General features: G+C 36.8%; 1 protein-coding gene across 1 annotated transcript in view; it reads left to right on the top strand.

Moving 5' to 3' along the window:
• STS (steroid sulfatase) overlaps positions 1–22,076 on the top strand; it is a gene marked incomplete at both ends in the record, with an annotated part of 105,829 nt that overhangs the window by 7,333 nt on the left and 76,420 nt on the right. Inside the window, 2 exons of the mRNA XM_084200987.1 lie at positions 17,312–17,464; positions 19,168–19,289. Coding sequence (XP_084057113.1) covers positions 17,312–17,464; positions 19,168–19,289 — 275 coding nt within the window. The remainder of the gene's footprint in view (positions 1–17,311; positions 17,465–19,167; positions 19,290–22,076) is intronic.

Here is a 22,076-nt window from a genome sequence, read left to right as displayed (position 1 = left end):
ATTTCAATTTTTCAGTGTTTGGATGATTGTTGAAGATCTTGAAGGACCTGATAAAGTGTGGGGGTGTGAATATCTGTATGCTTTTTCTGACTTCATCACATCCAGAAAAAAAAAATTATCTTGTAGATCAAATGAAAAATATTTTTCCTACCTATTTAAGCCCATCTTTGTTTAAAATCATGTTCTTGTTCTGTTTATGACTTGCATTAGCTTAGGACCTGTATTATTTGATAGTTAGAAACTATGGTTATAGCAGCTATAAAACCTGAATCTTTTTTCTTGCAAGGCATAGCCAACACGTTCTTCCAGCTAAACTCCCATGTGTAGGTCTTAACAAAAGTTAATCACAACCATTATAAAAACCTTTAGACCAAAACCTTTAGACAGTGTCATAGAGTTCTATGTACAAAAGCTTTTGGGACTTCCTTAGACCTGTATAAAGTCCTCCGCAATTCACAGATTTCACAAGTTCCTGTAATGACTTCCTATCAAGATACCGACATGACTACACAATTTTCAGAGAGAAACTTGCCAATGTTTTTTTGGACTGAAGAATGAAGTTTAAGCATCTTTTCTCTCTGAAAGTTTTTTAATGTTCTCTAGAATCCAATAATCCAATTTGTACATAGTCCCTAGAACACCAAAACTGTTATCTTTAAATTCTGAGTAAGTGTCTTTCAAAAATATCCTTTGAAATTAGCTATATATCTTGGGTTTCATTATGTTAAGAGAAGTTAACAAATACCCTTTGTTTGATCGTAGCTCTGTTGCTGCTATGTTTCATTTGACTCTAAATAAAATTCAAGTTTGTACTAGCAGATTTTGTGGAAGCAGAAGCATTTACACGTGCACCAACATCCAGGCAGGCTGAGATAGCAGTGTATCATGTTTTGTTTTTACCAAGACCGTACATGGTAGATGAACATTTAGTAGTATGGTAAAGTTGGTTCTTAAACTTCTGAAACTTTGGCAGAGACGTTTTGATGAACTGAAACAAAGGGTCTGACTTGGTGCAGCTCTGCCTTACCACTAAATGCCAGTGGAAATTGAGTCATGCATTCTTCTTCCTCCTTTTCATCCCAAACACTAATTAAAACCATAATTTCCTTTACCAGTTCAGTTAATTGAGCTCTTTTATATATATGAACATTCATAAATAAATTGGTAGATACTGACTCCCAACTTGTTACCAAAAGTCCAAAGTATCTTAAAAAATAATGTTTCTAACATATTATGAAAGAAAAAAAGTGGACTCTTTGTTCATGTCTTGTCACTGTCAAGGTGGTCACGACACAAAGCAGAGACCACAAGCAGTCTCAGATGGCAACTCTTTGTTGAACATGGCTGACCTTTTATACACTTTCCAATTGTTTATGCTTCCTCTACCCTAACTTTTGGCCACAATAAATCAACCTAATGCTATTGGTGAAAAACTACAGTGACTTCAACTAACTTTCTAAAAATACTTTGTCCAGCTGCAAAGTTCTTATCTTTCTTCAATTCCTCACTTCTCTTGGTCTCCTTGGTTACAGCCTTGGAGAGAGCTCCTTATCAGCTTCTTCTTGCTTCTCAGCTTCTTCTCACTCCTTTAGCTAACAGGGGGAAGGGGCCCACTGTTAGCCCCTTCCACAATGTCTGATTCTGTGTTTCTGTGTGGAAAAAGAAACCCAAACACAAGAATACCTGTTGGCCAAAATGGAGAATATAATCCATTAAGTAAGTAAGTAATGGAGAATACAGTACTGGGTGATGTAGTACTCTATTGGCCATGCCTAAATGCAACCTCCCCTGTTGGCATTTCAGTTTTCACTCCTGCTTAAGCTTTGAAGTCAGCTAGTAATTGTCACTTTAGCACTCTTTAGTGATGTTTAATCAAACATGGGAAAAAAACCCAAACAAACAAACAAACCAACCCTCTCTATTCAGTCTTCATTCAGTACTCAGATATGAGAGGATGTTTATTTTTACACTCATTGCCTCGCTGTAATTTTTTTGCATACTGTTATAGTTGGAATGAATAGATCTTTATACACCACATTTTGGTTTTCCATATCAAATGCCTTAAATTATTACGCTAATTTGCATAGACAATTTTCATTAATTTTATCTATATTTTGTCATAAATATCCATGTTTTATCATTACTTCTGATTTACATAATCATAAGATTTTGAATGAATGTCAATAATAATTTGTTGTAACAAAATTTACTGTAAGTAGTTATTATTATGCATTTAAAAGTTGCAGTGTGTGTATGTAAGAAATGTGTTTTGTCAGTGGATGTTGCTTCTCATGTCTTGTATCTCTAGTACTGCTTCTTTTGTCCACATACAGGGTTTTTTTAATACCTTCTAAAATATTATTAATGTAAAAATATAATTAATCAAAGGGATTAAAAAGTAATTGGCTATTTATTTTAGAGAGATTGACAAGATTTTTTAAAAATGGTTTTTATATTCACTTACTAAAGCTTTGAATAAATGCAAGAAAATAGTGCAGTTTTTCAGAGGCTTAAGATAGGACTAGCATTTCCTATCAGCATTTGAGATAGTGAAAAGGTTGGTAATTTTAAATTCTTTCAAAGTTGTTAAAGTGGAATGTTACTTTAAAATAGAGGAAAATGCAGAGGAAAGCTCAGGACAAGCTGTACTGATTTCCTGAACCACAGAAAAATGTAATTTGAACTTTGCATTTACGCAGCTCTTCAAAAATCTTGGTTCAATTTGATTTCTCAGACATTGTGAGCTCTTAGGTTTTGCCTGGAAGAAAAGTAAAATTTCATACTTGGGTTGTAAGGCTTGGATTCTGTTAAGTTTCATCAGCAGTAGTTGTCACAAATCTTTGGACATCCATCTTTCTCTTCCTGATCAAATTTCCTTGTGACAAATACATAAATTGGGATGAGGGGGACAATAGCTAAGAAGGAAGGTAATATGTCAACTAGCTAGGACTTTTTGAAGCTTAATGAATGATTTTTCATTTTAGGGTCCTTGGGCTTTATGGAAGCAGTCATTTTCTGGGAGCACATTAAAGAAACCAGGACAGGCTATAGTGTATGGTATTTATAAAAAGTGAATCTCAAAGTGTTCTGTGCCTCCAGTGGAAAAGTTTGAAAAACACTGATCTGAAATTATATTCTAAAAGGTGTTTCAGTGTAGTTTGTATAAAATTGCTATGTAGATATTCTGTAGGAATGCTTCCCATGTGTACAGAAGGCAGAAATGTACTTGAGATTCTGGCATAGCCCTTGTTTTCCAAAAATGCTGTGGAAATTCATGAAAAAGTCTAACAGGACATCTTTAGTAACAAACTAAAAGGAGCATCTTGGTTAGGCATATCTATATATCCATTATGAGAATATGCTGAAATTGTTTCATACTAGTGAGGCAGTGTCCTGTCAAGAAATCCTGTCAGTCTTGTATAAATTATCTTTTTCAGCGTTGTCCTTCTTCCCCTCCACTCTTCTGTTTCACCTCACATGACTGGACTTTGTACCCATATACTGATAAGTGTGCAGCCATCTTGTTTGCATGGGAGAGGCAAAAACTGAAACAATTCCGTGCTGCAAGGTAAAACACCCTTTCTGCCCCAAAGTCAGTCACTTATATATAGTTTTTATTGTAAATATTGGGGCAGTGTGTAGTTAGAGTTCATATTCTTTTACAGCTCAAAGAAATTCTTCATGGCAGGAAGTTAGCAATTATGAGAAATAATAACATATTCAATATTGTCTTGCCTGCATTAACTTAATACAATATATGTATTTTTTTTTACAATGAAGAAGAGATTGCTGAAACCATACACTCATGTCTATAAGATACAATCAAATATAGTGGACAGTTGTGTTGTAACAGAATGCACTTTGTTATCAGGTATTGCAAAGGAGTAGAACATTCCCTGCTTTGAACAGATTATAAAGAGTATAAGCATTACTTTAATTGTGAAAGCATTTTGAAGAAAATAGAAAGCAGGGTCTTTATGAATTAGAATATTTTCCAGCTGTGCCACAGCAGTTTTTTTCTTAGCACTTAAGCTCTGGTTGTTTAAAAAGTAATGTTGAAAGTGTATGTAATTTTGATTATGGAGTCTGTTTCAAGGATCAAATGGAAATGAATTGTTAAATAGTTTTAGAGGGGGGTAGGTTCTGAAATAAGCTTGTAGTTTTGAAGTGACTGGTTCATGTGCAGTGTATGTAATCTGAAAAAGTCCATTCAGTTCAAAGGTGGAAATAACTTTTAAAGGGATATTAAATGAATCTAATCTTTTCCTTTGTAACCTCGTACACATTCAACTTGCAAACTGGAAGTAAACACAGCTATTGAGGGGAGACTATCTGTAGGAGAAATCTCTGAGATAGAGGAGAATGGCAAAGAGTAACAGACAAAGGGAAAATGTAAGAAAAATTCATCACTCTGGATAGGTTGTATCTGCCAGGCTTAAACAAAAAAATTACATTTGAGCAGCCATACTGGGACAAGATGAAGGAAGATGAAAGAGAAGCCTATATGACCAAAACACGTTGGAACGGAATCTGACCATACATATTGCTTGCTATGCAGTTTTGTAATGACTTATTAATAATATGTATTCCATACATCCTGTTTTCTCACAAACATGTATTTTGCTTTTGCCCTGAGGATGCTGTGTAGGTGGATTTTAGTAAATCTGTGTTAAAGCCCCGTCAGTCCAACAGCTGAGGCTGTGCTAACACAGAGGAGAGCCCCAGTTGCCAGTAGGGAGCACTGTGTGCTGCTGACCCGTGGAAGAGCCCGTGTTGAGGGAAGTCATGGAGGAGGCAGGCAGCGAGGCAGGGCAGCACTGAGAGCAGTGACTAGTGCTAGAGAGGCAGTGACAATAGCAGCACCTGGGCAAGGAGAATCGGAGTCAAGCCACTGCATCTGAAAGGTATTTAGCCTCAGTTTACATCAATGGCACACTGATACGGGATTCTTGAGTAAGAATGGATTTGAAATAGGGTAGAGCAGGGTTTAGAAAGATAAGGATTGCAGAAGACTTTGTGGGGTGGCTTCTTGATTGTATGAGCAGAAGTTTGGGGATGAGGATAAATGAAATAAATAAAAGTAGTTTAGGTGAAAAGTTGAGAGCAGGACTGCAGGACAATTGAGATGGCTTTTTAAGACATGCTTAACAAGAATTGTGACTGTGGCACTCTAGGCTTTGAACACACAAGTTTGAACAGCTTCAGTGTGCAATGACACTGATTTTGGATTTTTTTGCATCGTGGACCAGCATTTCAAATTTGGTGCCAAAATGGCCTCTTCTTTTTGTCTATCGTGCTAAAGAATCAGATGACTAGCCGTACTTACAAGGAAATCTTAGGGTACAGATCTCAAACAGATCTGTTTTTCTCTGTTATTGTTTATGTTTTGCACTGCACTGCTGACAGAACTGCTATTATGATGAAGAAAACTAGAAGATATTGACATGAGTTAGTCACTTACAAGAGTAACTCTTAGCATCACATGTCCAGGTCCTCTATTGTTGTAATAGACAACTGGGTATGTTCTCTAGTATAGCAGCTGTCTAATAATAGCAGTAATGGATTGTCCTGAAGAAAGGCATTTTGGACAGAGGAATTGATACATTCTTTCTCATTGATGAACAGAATCGATCCTTTAAAAACATACGGTTGTGTTGTACCTTAAGGCACAAAGCAAAGGAAAACATCTTTTCTCAAGAACTTATTTAAAAACATTGTCATACAGTTGGAAAGCACATTATTTGCTTCAGAAATACTGGCAGCATGCTCTAGACCAAGCCAAAAGATAATGAGACCCCTGGAGCTATTACTCAGAAACTTTCAAATGTTAATGGAAAAGCTAATGCTGGTGTACCACAAGAAAAGGTGTGCCATAAGAAAATAGAAAAATGCCTTTTCTGAATACCTTTTAGTTTATTTATGATCTTAAAATGTTCAAAATAAGGTGAAACTGAAATAAATTCCTATAGTTTCGAGATACGGATAATTTTCATTTTGTCATGTTGGATTTTGCCTCCTAAAGCTGAGGCAAAAAAAATGCTGTTCTTGCTTTTTTAACAGCAAGAATTTACAAGTATCATGGAGTTCCTATGTAAGCAAGGAGTAAATTACTAGAGAAGAAGAAGGGGAGGAAGGAAGAGAAGGAGCAAGAGTTTCCTATTTACACAGGGCAGAACAAACCCAGATACCTCTGACTTAAATTGCTGCTTTTCCTGTATTGCTGTAATACAATATTTGCATTTCTACAGTTTATTCAGGTATTTTTATTTTCTGTCTGTCTCCAAGAATCCACTTAGCCTCTTCTTGTATTGTAGACATATTTTTTGTCTTAGAATTATTTGCTGCTGTGGTATCCTTCATTTTAAGACATTATTTTTATTTTTTTACTTAATCCTATGATGTTTAAAGTCTATCCCTCAGATATTTTGCCAAGCTAAGTATATACTTTTTTTTTTTATTGATGGGAATGTCAGTAGTTCTGTTGTAGAATTATTGAAATCAGTAAATGATCAAATCATTGGAATTGGGATGCAGATTTGGTTAATGTGTATATGTCTTGTTTTGTAAATGTCTTTGCCTTTTGTCTGCCACATTTTTTAGCAGACTGATCTATGTAGCTTGCAATCAGACTGCTATATAACCACTATGCAGCTCATCATCCTTCTTTTCTTAATTGTATAAATGTTCTTTCTAGGGTAAACATTTTCCTGGTTTGTAAGACTTCCTAATTTCATGATCCTTACGTATTGTTTTAAATTTTGTTTTGCAATGATTGTATTTTACTTTTAAACCGTTTCATACTTTTATGTTTAGTGAATAATGCTAGTGGAGTACCTCGTGATTAAAGGTAGTTAGAAAATTACTTACTATCTTACTCCTCTCCTCTTTTCTAAAGCTCTTTTTTTATGATGTTATTTGAGGGGAAAATAGAAATGGTGAATGGATAAAGCTATTATCTATATTTTAATTTTGTATTAGGTGCTAAAAATTGGGTAATTTAAGAGTTAATCTTTTAACTCAAGTCAAAATAATGCAATAAAAATATCTCCCAGCCTAAAAGAACAAAAAAAGTGGTTTGTGGTTTGCTTTCTCCTTGTAAGTGCTAAACAGGATATTTTTCATGTTTTAAAGCAAGGGAGAGTAATTTCTTTTTCAAATTGCCTCATTTAAAAAAGAAAATACTTTTTTTTTTGTTTAAACCCACTTTTTTTTCCTGCTAGAATGACTTTTGTCAAAAAACATTCCAAACAATTTATTCATAACTATTTGCAGAATGAGGACAACATTCCATGAATATTAGTTGTAGCACAAAAGTAACATAAACCAGATTTTCCGGTTTTAGAAACTGTAGGGAAGGAGCTTGGTCTTTAATAAGCTACTACTTGTCTATTTTTAATGTCTCTTACCCATGCAAATTAAGAGGAAGGAGATGTTTGTTTATGTCCTGTGAGCCTCCTGCTTATAGCAGCAACATCATATGTCAGTTGGTCTCAAGTTTTGGGGTTTTTTTTCATAATAAGCTTTGCCGTTTCTCTCCCTGGTAAAAAGTTCACTTTTAGATCTTGATGGTTTCAGTAACAGCAAAGAAATTTTTGGCTCCTGGTAATCAATGAAAGTAATTTGCCATTGGATTAATTTATTCCTTTTCATTTTAAATGTGGTGGGTTGGCCCTGGCTAACAGCCAAGAACTCACACAGCTGCTCACTCCCTGCCTTCCTTCCCCAGGGATATGGGGAAAAATTAGTAGGAATGCAAGTAAAAAACTGGTGGTGAAATGAAGACATTTCCTGCCTATTGCCTGCAATAGGCAAAACCACTTGGGGAATACGAGTTAATTTATTGATAGGTAGCATAAATATTTAATTACTTGGAGTATTGGGAAACAAAACAAAACAAAAAAAGGACAAACATTTAATTTTACAGGAAAAACAGTTTTCTTCCCACTCTCTCAGGTTCAGCTTCAGATTCTTCTCTTTCACTTTGCTAGTCTCCACACCTTCACTCCAGACATGTCCTCTTGTGTTACTGCTGCAGGTTTTGCACAGTCCCTTCAGGGAGGCACTGGGTGGCACATCAGGCTGTGGTCAGTGCTTGGCAGTTTCCTTATGCTACTTGTTGCATATACTTCCTTATACTTGTTGTTGCTTCACAGACCACAGTGCCTTTGGGCACGTTCCTGATCCAGTGTGAGACACTTCCTACTGCTCTGGTCTTTTTGTTCTTTCTTCTTCCTCCTCTCCCACTACTCCTCACAGCCTTCTCTCTCTGTTCCTCTCCCCCCTGCCCCTATATTTTTGTCCTTTCTTAAATATGTTTCCCTAAGGGCTCACTTGTGATCAGCAGTGGGTCCATTGCAGAGCTGGCTGGAACTGATTATGTTCAGCACAGAGCATCTCCTGGTCTGTCCTCAAAGAGGCATCCCCTGGAGTGCCCCTCCACTGTCAAAACAACCTTCCTCCTCTTCTTCTACCTCTTATGTGACAGGACAAACATTTGCATGCCTATTCTATGATTGGAATGAATGAATTTCTCATGGTGTGATGGGTGTCAGGAGAACATGGAAGATCCTTGTACATGTGGGTGGTGTCATGACCATAATGTTCAACGTCTGTGTGACTTGCTGAACACTGCCCATGGAAAGTAACAGACTTTTTCTTACCATGTATCAGGAACTGAAGTGGTTTTTCTTCTGTGACAAGGACCTCATAAAGGAAAGTAACAGGATCTAGTGATGACTGGCGAGTCCCAGGCTTTTTTGGTTGCCTTGTGTGTGTCGCTTGTAGGATAGTAGGCAGGGAGTAGTTGGGCTGAGCTCACAGAGTGTTGTCTGGTCACCTCTGACAAGAGCTTCTTGATATCCTGCTTGAATAAATTCTGTTCTTTTAGAACTGTGTCAAAATAAAGTTTATTTTTCCAATCAGATTTGTGACAGCAACCTAAACACATGCTGGCTATAGCTGACTTCAGTTGGAGAATTACCAATATTTATATAAAATAATCATTGCTGTTGGATTGATCACTCTTGTCTCTTTTGTTTAAGAGCAATGAAAGAATAAAATATTTAAGATGGAATATTCATCATATTGCTATACAGTCTGGAAAGGAAAAATACTTAAATTAATCCCTTGGATGAAAATTTCGCTACTGATACACCTGAGGAATTCTCCCCAGTTCTTAGATTTCTAGTAGGAATTACTGCTCATAGAATAAGAAATTGTTACACCAGTAAGATTGATAGAGTACATCATACTAATTGAAATCTTCATGTTTGTTTATTACAAAAAGGGATTTTTTCCATATTTCATGCTGAGAGCATACAGACAACCCATCAACAGGGTGGAATTTACGTCATGTGATTATTACTTTTGTATAAATCTAGTCTAAACTAGGTCTTAAGTCTTTCTAGTCTGTCGAAAGAGGTCATGAGCATTCCTTCCAAAATTTCTTTCTACCCGTCTTAAGAAAAAACTCTTAAGATGCCTGTATCTTCCTACTGATTAAAAAGAAAGCTTAGGTAATTAGCTCAGACTAAATGCCTTACTTGAAGATGAATAAATTCACGGGGATTTTCACTCATGCTTTGCACCATGAGTATCTATTTGCTGTGGGCACTTATACAGGTACTTAAGTTCTACATGGGTAAAATCACTATTGGTTGAATTTAGCCTTGTCTTATTTTTTCTTTTTGGTACCATCAGCAATATTGAGAGCCCTTAAGTGTTATCATAATGAAAGTATAAATAAGAATAGAACTGGTATAAAAATAATAACTCTTTGAGAACAAACTAATTCAAATGCCTTTTTTCTTTAAATGAAGCATTATTTTGGAAATAGCATAACATATTGGGTCATTTTGTTGATGTGCTACTTGCTAGCCTTATGTAGCAAAGAAAATTAACTGGCCATTTCCCTGCAATTTTCTCTGGTAAATCATTCTGTCTAGTAAAGTGATTGTAGGCAGAGGAATATGGTGTTAAAAAATCCAAAGCTTTGATATTGACAGACTCCAGAGGATTCCATTAAATAATTCAGGGGAGAGAGGTGAATTTGGTTGGGGTTGTTTGAGTTATTGTTTTGTTTTCTTTTTCTGTTTGGTTTCATATTTTCCTCTGATAGACATTCAAAGGCTGCCATTTCAGTGAAAAGGGTTTAGAATCTGCTTTCAAATTAAAGGAAAATAAAATTCTGTTTTAATTGGTTGGTTGTGATACTGTCCTGTCAATGACTTAGAGCAGGACTTAAATTCCAACCTTCAGATCACAGATTCCAGCCTGTGCACTATCCCTGTAAAGGCAGTGTGTTGGTGAAGTTGAGTGTTTTAATCCAATGCTACTTGTAATTAGAACTTCTGTTTAAATTTTTTTAGACACTTCAATGAATATGAATGGAAAGTCAAAGGAGACTAGTTTGGCTGCAGTTAGGCAAAGGTGAAGAGCTTGTAACCAGTCAGTGAGATGAAGCTGTGGTTTCTATGTTGTCCAGTTCAAATGGATGTAACCAAACTGTTAATTTGATGTGTAAGAGTCACAATCTTTACAGTCCTTTACAGAGTTTTACAGTCCTTTACAGAGTTTTGCAGTCCTTATCTGCTTGCAAAACTCTGAAGTGCAAAATTTAAGGCACATAAGTTCTTCTGCATGTCCATTTGACACTCTTGAAGAAGGCATTGTCAAAAATAGTCATTTCACTCAACATCTGTGTACATTAAAAAAGCCCTGACTCAACATCTTTCAAGACTGTTAAGTAAGCTAAATATAATGGCAGAGTTTAGCTAAGCCCTCAAAGTATGTAAGAAAGATTTCTTTTAATTGGTTTGGATACTTACATCTAGTCTCCAGGAAGTGACATGACATAGTCACTAGTAATTAGTTACTCATTATTGGCTTTTTTTTTTTTTTTGTTTTAAAAGATTTTTCATTCTGAGGATGGTGCATAACTGGCAAATAAGATTATTACCTGTTTTATCCCAAGGATCTTCCTTATGTTGCTGACCAGACCCCATTACCAAAATCAACTTTTTAATGAGCATTTGGCTAACAGAGACTATTGTGAAACAGTAGATGGGTAAAAATGTATGTGTTCTAATATGTCTTGTAGCATCCCACGAATTCTCCCGCCTTGGTCAATCCCCAAGCCCTCAGCCCTGGAAACTATAACTACTTACATAGAGTCATCCCTCCTAAAGGGAAAAACCAGTTTCCCCGATGGACTTGGTGTCACAGCTTCCTCTGGTTTCTCCCTCCCCTGTCACTGGCTGGGCATCCCTGGTGGGCGCCCGCCCTCCCTTGGAGACCAGGACCCTCTGCCCAGCCCTCAGCCCCGCTCCCCGCCCCTTCCCCTTTATAAGCTCCCTGCTCCACATGGTTCTTTCTCTTTCCCCGGGTTTGTCCTTCAGCTACTATGTTACTCTGCTGGAATAAAACCTTGCAAAAGAGCCTCGCTTGCCTCTATGGCTGAGCCAGTTGCGGTGAGTGCTGAGTGGAGGTTTGATTGCGTTGCCTGAATGTTCACTCAGCTTGCTTTTTGCAAGAGATAGGCAGCAGCACCTACCACTTTAACACCCACATTTTTAATGTGCATCAAATTCTATAGGATTTTTATTACAAATAAAATAATGACATTATATTACAAAAAATTATTTTTTACTCCATTCAGGTTATAATTTGCTACCAGAAAGAATGTTTATTATTTAATAATACTGCTTTTAAGTTCTGTAATGTAGTTGAGACAAAAGTAGAAAATTCTTGAGAGACCATTTTGAAAAGATACCTAAACTAAACTTAGATCTGGTAAGAGCTCTGTGGCTTCACCTCTATTTAATTCAGATTCAATAATTATTCACACATAAGAAACATGATTATTTGTTTAAATGTTTTTCCCCGCTTATATAAAGTGAAATTTATTTCTTGCAATGAGAAAACTTTTAGTCAATTAACTACAGGTTTTCATATATATATATATATATATATAGTTAAGATGCATACTGAAATATAATAAAAATTTCAGAAAAACTGTGATATTGCATCAAAGATTCAGCAAATATTGTAAGAGAATACTTGTAAGAGAAGAATTAATTGAGGGAATTTATCAAATCTTAAACTGATACCAGAAAATATTCATTTATACATGATATTAATTTACCACTTCTTAAAATTTAAAAGCTTATTCTTTTTTTATTGTTTCTCACTAAGCTGAAAAATTTTCTCTGCAGAAGCTTATGGAGGGCAGGGCTTTCTCTAGTTTGTTTACATTGTGATTTTTTTATGACTTTAGAGAAATTTTTGGAGTTTGAGCATTCAGTTAAGCAAGGTAATTTTTTTTCTGCATACTGCTTAAGTATAGCACAGCATTTTTTAATGAGGTCGATATCTTTAAATGTTGCTTGTTTCATCAGAAAACACCATACCTTCAAGGACAAAATATATTAAGCATTTTCTCAAAGGGTTCTGTTACATTAAAAGAGTAGTTTGCAGATAAATTGCTTAATCAAAGTTAATAAAAATGCTGAGATGATTCAGTTGGGAAGAGATGTTTAAAAGACTTTCATTTAATTGTTCTTGTAAAGATGCATGTGTCTGTAGTAGTCAGAGGATTATCCAGCACACAGCTGGATAAGCACATCATGTGACGGGTGAGCAGCTGGCTCATGGGTCAGGTGCAAGGGGTTGCAGGGAATGGAGTGACTGGTGACCTGTCCCTAGTGGGGCTCCACAGGGCTCTGCTGTAGGCCCAGTACTCGTCAACATTTTCGTAAACAATGCAGGACAGGAAAGTATACTAACTAAGCTTGCCAATGATGCTTAACTGGGAGGAGCTGCTCACTTCTTTGAAGGCAGGGAAGCCCTGTAGAGACCTCAGCAAATTAGAGGACAGGGCAAACACCAACCATATGAAGTTCAATATGGGCAGGTGCCAGATTCTGCACCTGGGATGGTGCAATCCTGGATGTACAGACTGGGGAAGGAGGGGCTGGAAAGCAGTGCCAGGAAAGAGACCTGGGGGACCTGGTTGATGGCAAGTTGAACATGAGTCAGCAGTGTTCAGGGACAACCGTGTGGCATTGTCCACAGGGGGGGCATTGTCCTGCTCTGCTCTGCACTGGAGCAACCTCACCTCAAGTGCTGGGGGCAGTTCTGGGTGCCACAGTATAAGGAACACATTAAACTATTAGAGAGAGTCCAGAGGAGGGCAACAAAGCTGGTGAAGGGCTTTGGGGAGAAGCCATATGAGGAGCGACTGAGATCATTCGGTTTGTTCATCCTGGAGAAGGGGAGACTGAGGGCAAACCTCATTGCAGTTACAACTTCCGCATGAGGGTGAGAGGAGGAGCAGGCACTGATCTCTCCTCTCTGGTTTTCAGTGACAAGATTTGAGAGAATGGCCTGAAGCTGTTCCAGGGAAAGTTTATGTTGAATATTAGAGAAAGTTTCTTCACAAAGAGGGTGCTTGGGCACTGGAGCAGGCTCCCCAAGGACGTGGTCGCAGCATCAAGCCTGACAGAGTTCAGGAAGTGTTTGGATAATGCTCATGGGCACATAGAGTGACTCTTGGGGATGTCCTGTGTGGGGCCAGAAGTTGGACTTTGATGATCCTTGTAGGTCCCCAACTTAGGTTATTCTATAATTCTATAACAGCCATATCTTGAGTAGGTTATTCTGATGGAAAAAAAAAACAAACAAAACAAAAAAACCAAACTTCTTTGACCGGCATTTTTTAATGAAGAAAATAAAAACTTAAAATAAGTGTTTGTTGAAATAGTGGATTGTCTCTGTTTGAGGCTTTTCTTTAGTTCCTTTATTCTTACATATTTATATTATGGGGTTTTTTAATGCTAATAGAAAATATGAATTAGAATCCCAAAAATGCAATTTGGAGATACGGAGAAAAAGTGGGACATGTATATATGACCCCACATACATGTGTATATGTGCATATGGACACATCTGTGTGTATATGTATTCATGTCTGTAGGTTCCTATACAATGATTTGAGTATTGTAGGTTGAAAGAGGATATGTGAAATACAAATTCTTATGTGGCTATTGTTGTAGGAGATTAAGTACCTCTTGAGTGCTTAACTCAACTTATCAGCCACCTTGGAAAGGAAGAAGCTACTTTTAGTTTTATTATATCATGGGGAAAGTGAAGCAGAGGTTAAAACTTGCCCCACATGCCCCACATGCAAAAAAGAAGGAAAAATGATGCCAGATGAATGTGAAACATAAACCTTCAAAGCTGATGTCGGCGTCCACAAAACTCTCCACAGCTGATGCTTACTGAAGGAATATCTGAAGAGTGTTACAGAACTAAAAAATTAAAATCAAATTGTTTCAATCCAAGAAACCAAACCAAACTACAAGTTAATAAATTAAAAATAGACTGTAACAAATCCATGAAGGTTAAAAGATCCATGGAGAGATATTCACTACAATGCTCTCCTCTCCAAAATGCCTTTAATGCTGACTGCCAAAAGCTGAAAGGCTGTGCTAGTAAAATAATTTTTTGCCAGTTTTTAAAAAATCTTTTCTTAAGCATTTGAATTGTCTCTGGACAGAGAGGAAACATTAGTTAGCTGGAAGTTTAATCTGATTTTGTGTTATCATTTTTCTGTTAGGACTACACATGACTGTGTTCTCACCAGGACAAACCCTGGTGTAATACAGACAGCCCTCAGCATTCTCACAGCTTCATTCTTCTCACGTCCTTCCCTTTTAGCTCCTTTGAATTTCTTTGTTGTTGTCTGTTCCACTCAATTTCATCCCTCTGATTTTTCTTGCTTTCTGTGCACATCCTTTCAAGACACATGAAAATCTGCTGCAGAAGGAGTACACCAGAGAAATCATAGTTGTTTGGATTGTTTTTTTCCCTGTTTCCTTGTTGATTTCACTTCAGGGACATGATATCAGGTGAAGGCAAATAGCTCAATGTGTGAGAGTATCTATAGATATTCCTTCAGAGTAGAGAAGTATCCAGCAGTATTGTATCAGAGACAAAATTCTATAACCTTTTGGCTGATTTACAAAATGAGATATGGAGGTATTAAATCAGGCTACCTTTTGTGGGTCTTGCAAGCATCCATGCAACTCTCTAGTGGCTCTACATAATGTCACCAACATATAATTTTCCCTTTTCAACATGCCCATTGGCCTTTGAGACTTCTGCAGTCTGAACAGAAGAGTAGGAACATAAGATCTGGCTGCAGTTTGTTCCTGTCCTCTTGGGTCAATTTGGATGTTAATTGTTCTCTTGGAATGCATGGGAAGCAAGTCACTTTTTTTTATCCTTTCAGGGAAGAAAGGCAAGTCTGCACCATAGTAGGGGCTATGCAGCTTCATTAGTATAGTTATTTGAGGAAGAATGAATTGGATGTATCCTATCCAGAAATGCATTTATTCTTTTGGACAGTTTATGTATTTCTTTGCCATATCTGAAATGAAGTAGATTGCTTTCCATGGGATAAACAAGAGAAAAATATACTGCAGTGATAAGGCTTGGATTCTTAGAGGCTTCTGGCTGAAGTCTAAGCCAGAACTATAATCCCCATAAAATGTACCTTAAACAGTAAAAAAATAGCTAATATGCTAAATGAATTAAAGCTCTCTGTACCTATACTTTCTGAGAGAACAGCAATAATGAATTTGGGAATCAGAAGTCCCAATCTGTTTTGGTTGATCCCTACAATTTTGATCTCTTCTCACTTATGTTATTCCCAAATCTTATTTTCCCAGGTTCTTTTTAATCAGATCTCTTCATTGACCATAATCATAACTCCTCAGCTCTTTCCTCCCAGACATTCCTAATTCCCATTCTCTCTCATCTATGTTCCTCAGTTTTGTTTTCCTGTTCACTGTCATCCCTTACAGTCTATTACTGTGCCATTTCTCCTCATTTCTGCCTGCAATTCTCATTCCAGCTCCTTATCAGCTTCCATACTTGCCATTAACATCAGAGTAAACTCTTCTGGTTCTGCCTATTTTGAATTCTCTACAAATAATTTTACCTACTTCATTTCTTTATGAATCTGTCTCCCTTAATGTCTAGTCTCTTTGTACCAGGTCATTCAGTTTTGACTTCTTTATTTTCTCTCCAGTTACATTATCTACCATAACTCATTGATTTACAAGATTTTTCTTTCCTGACCAGCTATCTCCATTCTCTCTGGAAATTATTGCCTCTACCTCCTTTTTCTACCCTTTCACTTACAAATTTCTACCTTAGTTCTGGTTTCTTCCACTTCTTGTTCGAGAATAATGCATAGTGCAGGTGTGACTCATGCCTCACCTGCATTTTAAAAAGGCTGCCTGCATCCAGAAAAGATGGGAATCTTATTAAGAGACAGAAAAGAGTCTCTGTTCTCTTTGATGTGTGTGCCTGGCACAGTCCATTACAGCCTGAAGCACTCAGTTTCAGCCAGGACATGGTCAGTGCAGTTTAACACAGAGATACAACAAGTTATGATTAAGGTAAAATAGCATTCACATCATGCACATCTGAAAATGCTCTGCTTTTACTATAAAACCATCTAATGGTATGTTGTATTGTGTACAATACATCCTTCTTCCTGTTTTAGATTGGATATGGCTTGGGCATTGTTTATTGTGATATGATATAAAATATTTTTAATTGATTTTGCTATAGACCCTGGTATTTGTAAAGTTTGTGAAGAGACTTTTCTTAAACACTCCTTACAATAATTTCATAGTGCATCTCTTCACCCTCTTTTCCATAATTTTTATTCCTTTCCAGAAACTTCGGCTGGGTTTTTCTTCCCTAGTGTTGAAGAGAAATTCAGTAATTGACTTCATTAGTGGAATTTATTACTTTTTTTTTCCTGCTGTGAGCTTTGGAGGTTTAGGTCCTTAATTATTTCAGATTCTGTGTTCCTCAAACAACATTTGTAGCTGAGGAAAAAAAACCCAAACAAAAAACCCAAACCTAAACAAAAAAGGAAACAAACACACAAAAAAAGAGAAAAAACCCCAAGCATTGTTAGCTCTTATGATTTATTGCTATACAGTGCATGTGTGTATGCAAAATTATCTCTGAGGTTGTACTTAGTTCTTTGTTTGTCTTTTTTTAAAGGCTTCATCTGTGTAAAGGACTGGAAGGAACAATTAGCCATATACTAAAATATGCATTTTTATTTTTAAGAACTGTGAGAGAAAATATTTTTTAAAACTTCCAAGAAAAAAAGTGCCAACTAAAAGCATTCAGTCTTTCTTTTTTTCTTTTACTATGCAAAGCATAATAATAAGACTAAATTAGATTAACAATCTATTTATTATATTTTCTACCTGTTCTTACACACCAGGAAGAAGATGGGGCTCCTTTTACTTTTAATAATTTGTCAGTGTGGCATAAACAGTATCAAAACACACAGTGTTTCAAAGCCCAATATAATTTTACTGATGGCTGATGATCTTGGTATTGGAGACCTGGGATGTTACGGGAACAGAACCTTAAGGTAGGATGATAATTTGATGGAGTCATAGCTTTGTATTTAGTTTTCAATGGATTTTTAAAATTAAAAATGCCAGAATATTCAGAGGTTTGATTAGATTTCTTTATGATTAACCAAATTTAATAACTTTTCCAGAGATTTGAATATTCAATCCTTATTTTCTTTTTTTGACCAAAAACTTAGCTAATGCATTCATCCTGTTGAAAAGTTGCATTATAAACAGAGGATTGAGCAGCCAACCAAATAAGGGTAGCTCTAGAGAGCTAAAGTATAGTCAACAATTTTCTTCTAGAATATACATGACACAAGTAACTGTGAATTAAACGTATTTTGAAACACTCATGATTTGGGACAAGCTTGTTGTTAACTAACTGGAAATAAAGAGCTGATATTTTCCCTTAATTTATCTTCATACAGTAGTCAATCTATTAATTAAAGCAAATGTTAATATACTTGAATAATACATCAATGTGCCCTGGGATGTTTCTTGCTACCAGCTTAGATGTGATGGTTGTGTAAACAGAGCAAGTGATATCTTGCAATTGTGTTTCAGTGCAAAGTTAAATAAAACATTCAGACTAAAGGCACTGTCTGTCAAATGTTAAATGCTCTTTTTCCTGCTGATGTTGGTTAGAAGTAAAATCTTCTCATAACTCAGAAAAAAATTCAAATCAAGTTACATCTTCTGGTTTTAAACAAGGAAAAATATATAGAACATTGATGCTTGGATCACTCCCCTCACAGGCACCAGAACGACCTAAAGATCTATATTCTCTGCTGAGAGAATTTGGAATTAGATTTTTGGAATATGATGAATTTTCATCTTAGTGATTGTTATCAGTAGGTGACTTTACAGATAGAAAATAATTCCATTGGAAAATTAATGTTTCTGACTATTCAGACTTTGATGATGGGAGCACTAGTCTGCCTTGAGGTCACGGTCATTAATCTCCAGGGTCAGAGAGCTATTAGAGCATGCTGCAGCTGCTGGCCAGTCTGCATTAGTAATTTTTATCTGTAGAACCAAGGACAGAGGATTTCTTCCTGCAGGACCCAATTTCAATCTGCATGATGAGCCAGGTCGCAGACAAGTTTCCCATGCAGATATGGAAGCTAGGTGGTGCCCCTGGGTCTAATATAGCAGACATAATCATGTCAGACATGTAGATATTGTTAATATAAAGCATAACACAGAGTCATTATCATTTGAATCTCTTCTAATAGCTTATAGCACCACACGACATTATCCCTACCCCGAAAAGCTTTTGCTGGAGAGAGACTGAAGAGGCCCCAAGTAGGGAGCCAGGAAGCACAACCTTTCTATCGTCTCTCTTACCCTCATTACTGAAGCAAAAAGGTTGTAAAAATTACAGTTCTGGTCAAGGAACACATTAAAAAGGGCTGCAGTACTATATGTCCAGATGTTGCAGTTTAACACTGACCATGAAGAATAGAAGAAAGTGCAGAAAAAGATTTTTGCTGCAATGTTACAGTGTCTCTCTTCAGATGCCTCATGTAAAAACACTTGACATGATAGTAATTGGAATTGCAACCCCACTATACATTTGATATTTTACATACAGGAAATTTTAACTGGATTTTCCTGATATTTCTTGCCTCAGATGCCTTGTTCTTATCATGCCTGTATCCAAAAAACCATCTTTGGTTTTTGGTTTTTTTTTTTTCACCTTCTTGTGTTTTTCCAGAACCCCTAATATTGACAGACTAGCAGAGGAAGGAGTGACACTTACTCAGCATATAGCAGCATCCCCACTTTGTACTCCAAGCAGGGCAGCTTTCCTGACAGGGAGATATCCTATAAGATCAGGTAAGATCCCATCACTTTATTTATCTATAAATATTTTATTTTATTTACAGTAAACTGTATGCAGGTATTTTATCTGGCCTTCCTTGATTTGTTTATTATTATGAGATTAAGTAATGGTAAATGATCAGTCCTTTCAGTGACTGATCAAGCTTAGCAGAGTTGGTCTATATTAGAAATATTTCATATATATGGGGAATTGTCACATTTCATAAGATTTGACACAAAGATAAAGTTTATTTAGTGAGTAAATTTTTTTTTGTATAAATAGCAACAAAGCAATCTGACTGTGGTTATTTAATGCCAACATTTAATCCAATGTCCTGGACTGCATCAGGCGCAACATCACCAGCCAGGCAAGGGAGGGGTTTGTTATGAACTGCTCTGTGCTAGGGTGGCCTCACCTTAAGTGCTGAGTGCACCCAACCTGACAGAGTTCAAGAAGTGTTTGGACTCTGGGGCACATAGTGTGACTCCTAGGGATGTCCTGTGAAGGACTGGATGTTGATTTCAATGATCCCTGTAGGTCCCTTCCAGCTAAGCATATCTTGTGATTCTCTGTGATTCTGTGAAATTCCTCCACTATGCAATGACCCCAGGCTCTTTGCCTGCTCCCACTGTGTTGGTGGGCAGCCCAAGTATTGAACACCACAGAGATGCATCTAGAAAGACTCAGTGGAAGAACCCAATGTAAATACTTCTTCTCAAACATTTCTATTTCTGCTAAACCTTTTTGTTTAGACTGTTGCCTCAGATGTTAGCTTTTATATTTTTCAGATTCTATTCTGCTTTAGTGTGTAAGTCTAGGCTTCATATAAGGGGATAGTAAGCTCTCTCCACAGAGTAGGTAGACAAAACAATTCCTTCTCCTCTAGCTGGGGACCCAGGGACAGCCGATCCAGATCTCAGGCCCAAGAGCATAAACAACGGTGGATCGAACAGAGAAAACAAGAAGGATGGGACTTCATGGGCTAAAGCTGTAATTGGACAATTAGCTCCAATATGCTAATGGACCAAAACTTAGGAAAATGTGAGACCCCGTAACCTGCTGCGCATTTTGTGGCCATTTTGGGTTGTGCTGCCCAAGGTGGATCTATTTGAGGCTGCTTAATAAATACCTACTTTACTCTTTAGCTCTGTCTAGCCTCTGTTCTAGGTCAGCCTTCACAAGGCATCAAGACAAATTTTTGGGTTTGTGTTTTGGTTTTCTTTATTCTTGTAGGGAGGAGGTAGGGGCAGGACAGTTCATTAAGGTACTCAAGTTGCCCTGAAAACTGGGAAGAAGAGAGCAAAAAATGTCTTATCTATTTGAAGTGTTATTTTTGTTCCATTTGAATATATGCATTTAATTTCTCTTGCTTTCAAAGTACCTGATCCAAAGCCTATTTGAGACCATGAAGATCTAGTCTGTTTATTTTAGTGTGCTGGGACTAAGCCTCTCAGTGCTTAGCCATGCAACTTTAACGTTCCCTTAACATCATTTTTAGCAAGGATCATTATACATTAATCAGATCACTTGTTCATTAGTGATAAAACATCCTGTCCTTGCTTCTGGGAATGAAAGCGAAGCAAGACTCTGGAGCCTACTTGATACGTTCGTGCTCACTCAAATCGAGTAACAAGCTTCTGCAAAAGTACCAGCTAATATAACTTGCTAAATTTTCCATTACATTTGTCTGCAAAGGAAAATTTTACATACCTGTTACAGATATATTGTTATTATTATTTACTGTAGATAGTCACAGGTTGCTTTCCATTATGTTGCTTGTTCTTATTTCTGAAAAATTAGGACTTGAACTAATTTTTTTCTTTACTGATCAGCTCTCAGACATACTTAATCATTTCCATGTAGGTACAAAAATTGAACTTTGTCTTACTTAAGTTACAAAATTTCTAAATATGGACTGCTTCTGAATATCACTGAAGAACTAGTAAATGCTTCTTATAGAAGACACTAGAATCATGATATGGAAAAAATGTTAGAAATATAAATCTCCTGCTAATAGAGCTGAAGAAAAAGATTCCACAATGATATATTGGGTGAGACACAAGCTAAGAGAAAGGTAATGATGAAAAAAAAATAGAAATCATGCTTCTGTACTTTCATTCTGATAACAGAATTACACTGATTTCAGTTACAAGAGCTTGAAATATGTAAAAATAAATATAAAGATGCAAAATATAGATAAATATATGACTAAATCTATCTGAAGCATTGATTAGCAAATCTGTCTGGGGTGAAAAACTGTAGTCAGCATTTGAAGCGAAGGTTGAGCTCTCTTTAATAAACCAGTTTAACGAGTAATTTTCTCATGTAACCACAAGGGATACCTGAGGGAGGATTCTGGTTGTCTACATCAGTCATGTAACTTGGGCACTGTAATCATCCAGTTGCATAATTTAGACTTCCTGAAGATACATCTGCACAGATTTGCATAGATATTCTCTGTTCTTACTGTCTTATTTTCAGTGCCAGCCCTCATCTGGAATCCTAGTAATCTAATTTTCATGAACCTGAGCTCTCAAGTTCCTCATCCTGAGTGCACTTTGTAAGCTCATTTGTGTTTCTCAGACTCTTAGCATATAGAAATTACTGTGCCTTATTTAGATGGTGTCTTGTTAGCCAGTACCTGATGCTCCTTTAGTGCACTCATTCAGTGTGCATTGGATGATGTGTCTTCATGCCACTGGAGCAGCCCATCAATGCTGACAGCTCAGGCCACTCTATTTACAGGATCAGATTCCCTCTTGCTCTTTCTGACCTCATGATATTTACATGCCCAGAAGTAA

This window comes from Fringilla coelebs (assembly GCF_963513975.1).
Source record: "Fringilla coelebs genome assembly, chromosome: 2".
Classification (NCBI taxonomy): Eukaryota; Metazoa; Chordata; class Aves; order Passeriformes; family Fringillidae; genus Fringilla; species Fringilla coelebs.
This window is presented reverse-complemented; position numbering and strand designations above follow the sequence as displayed.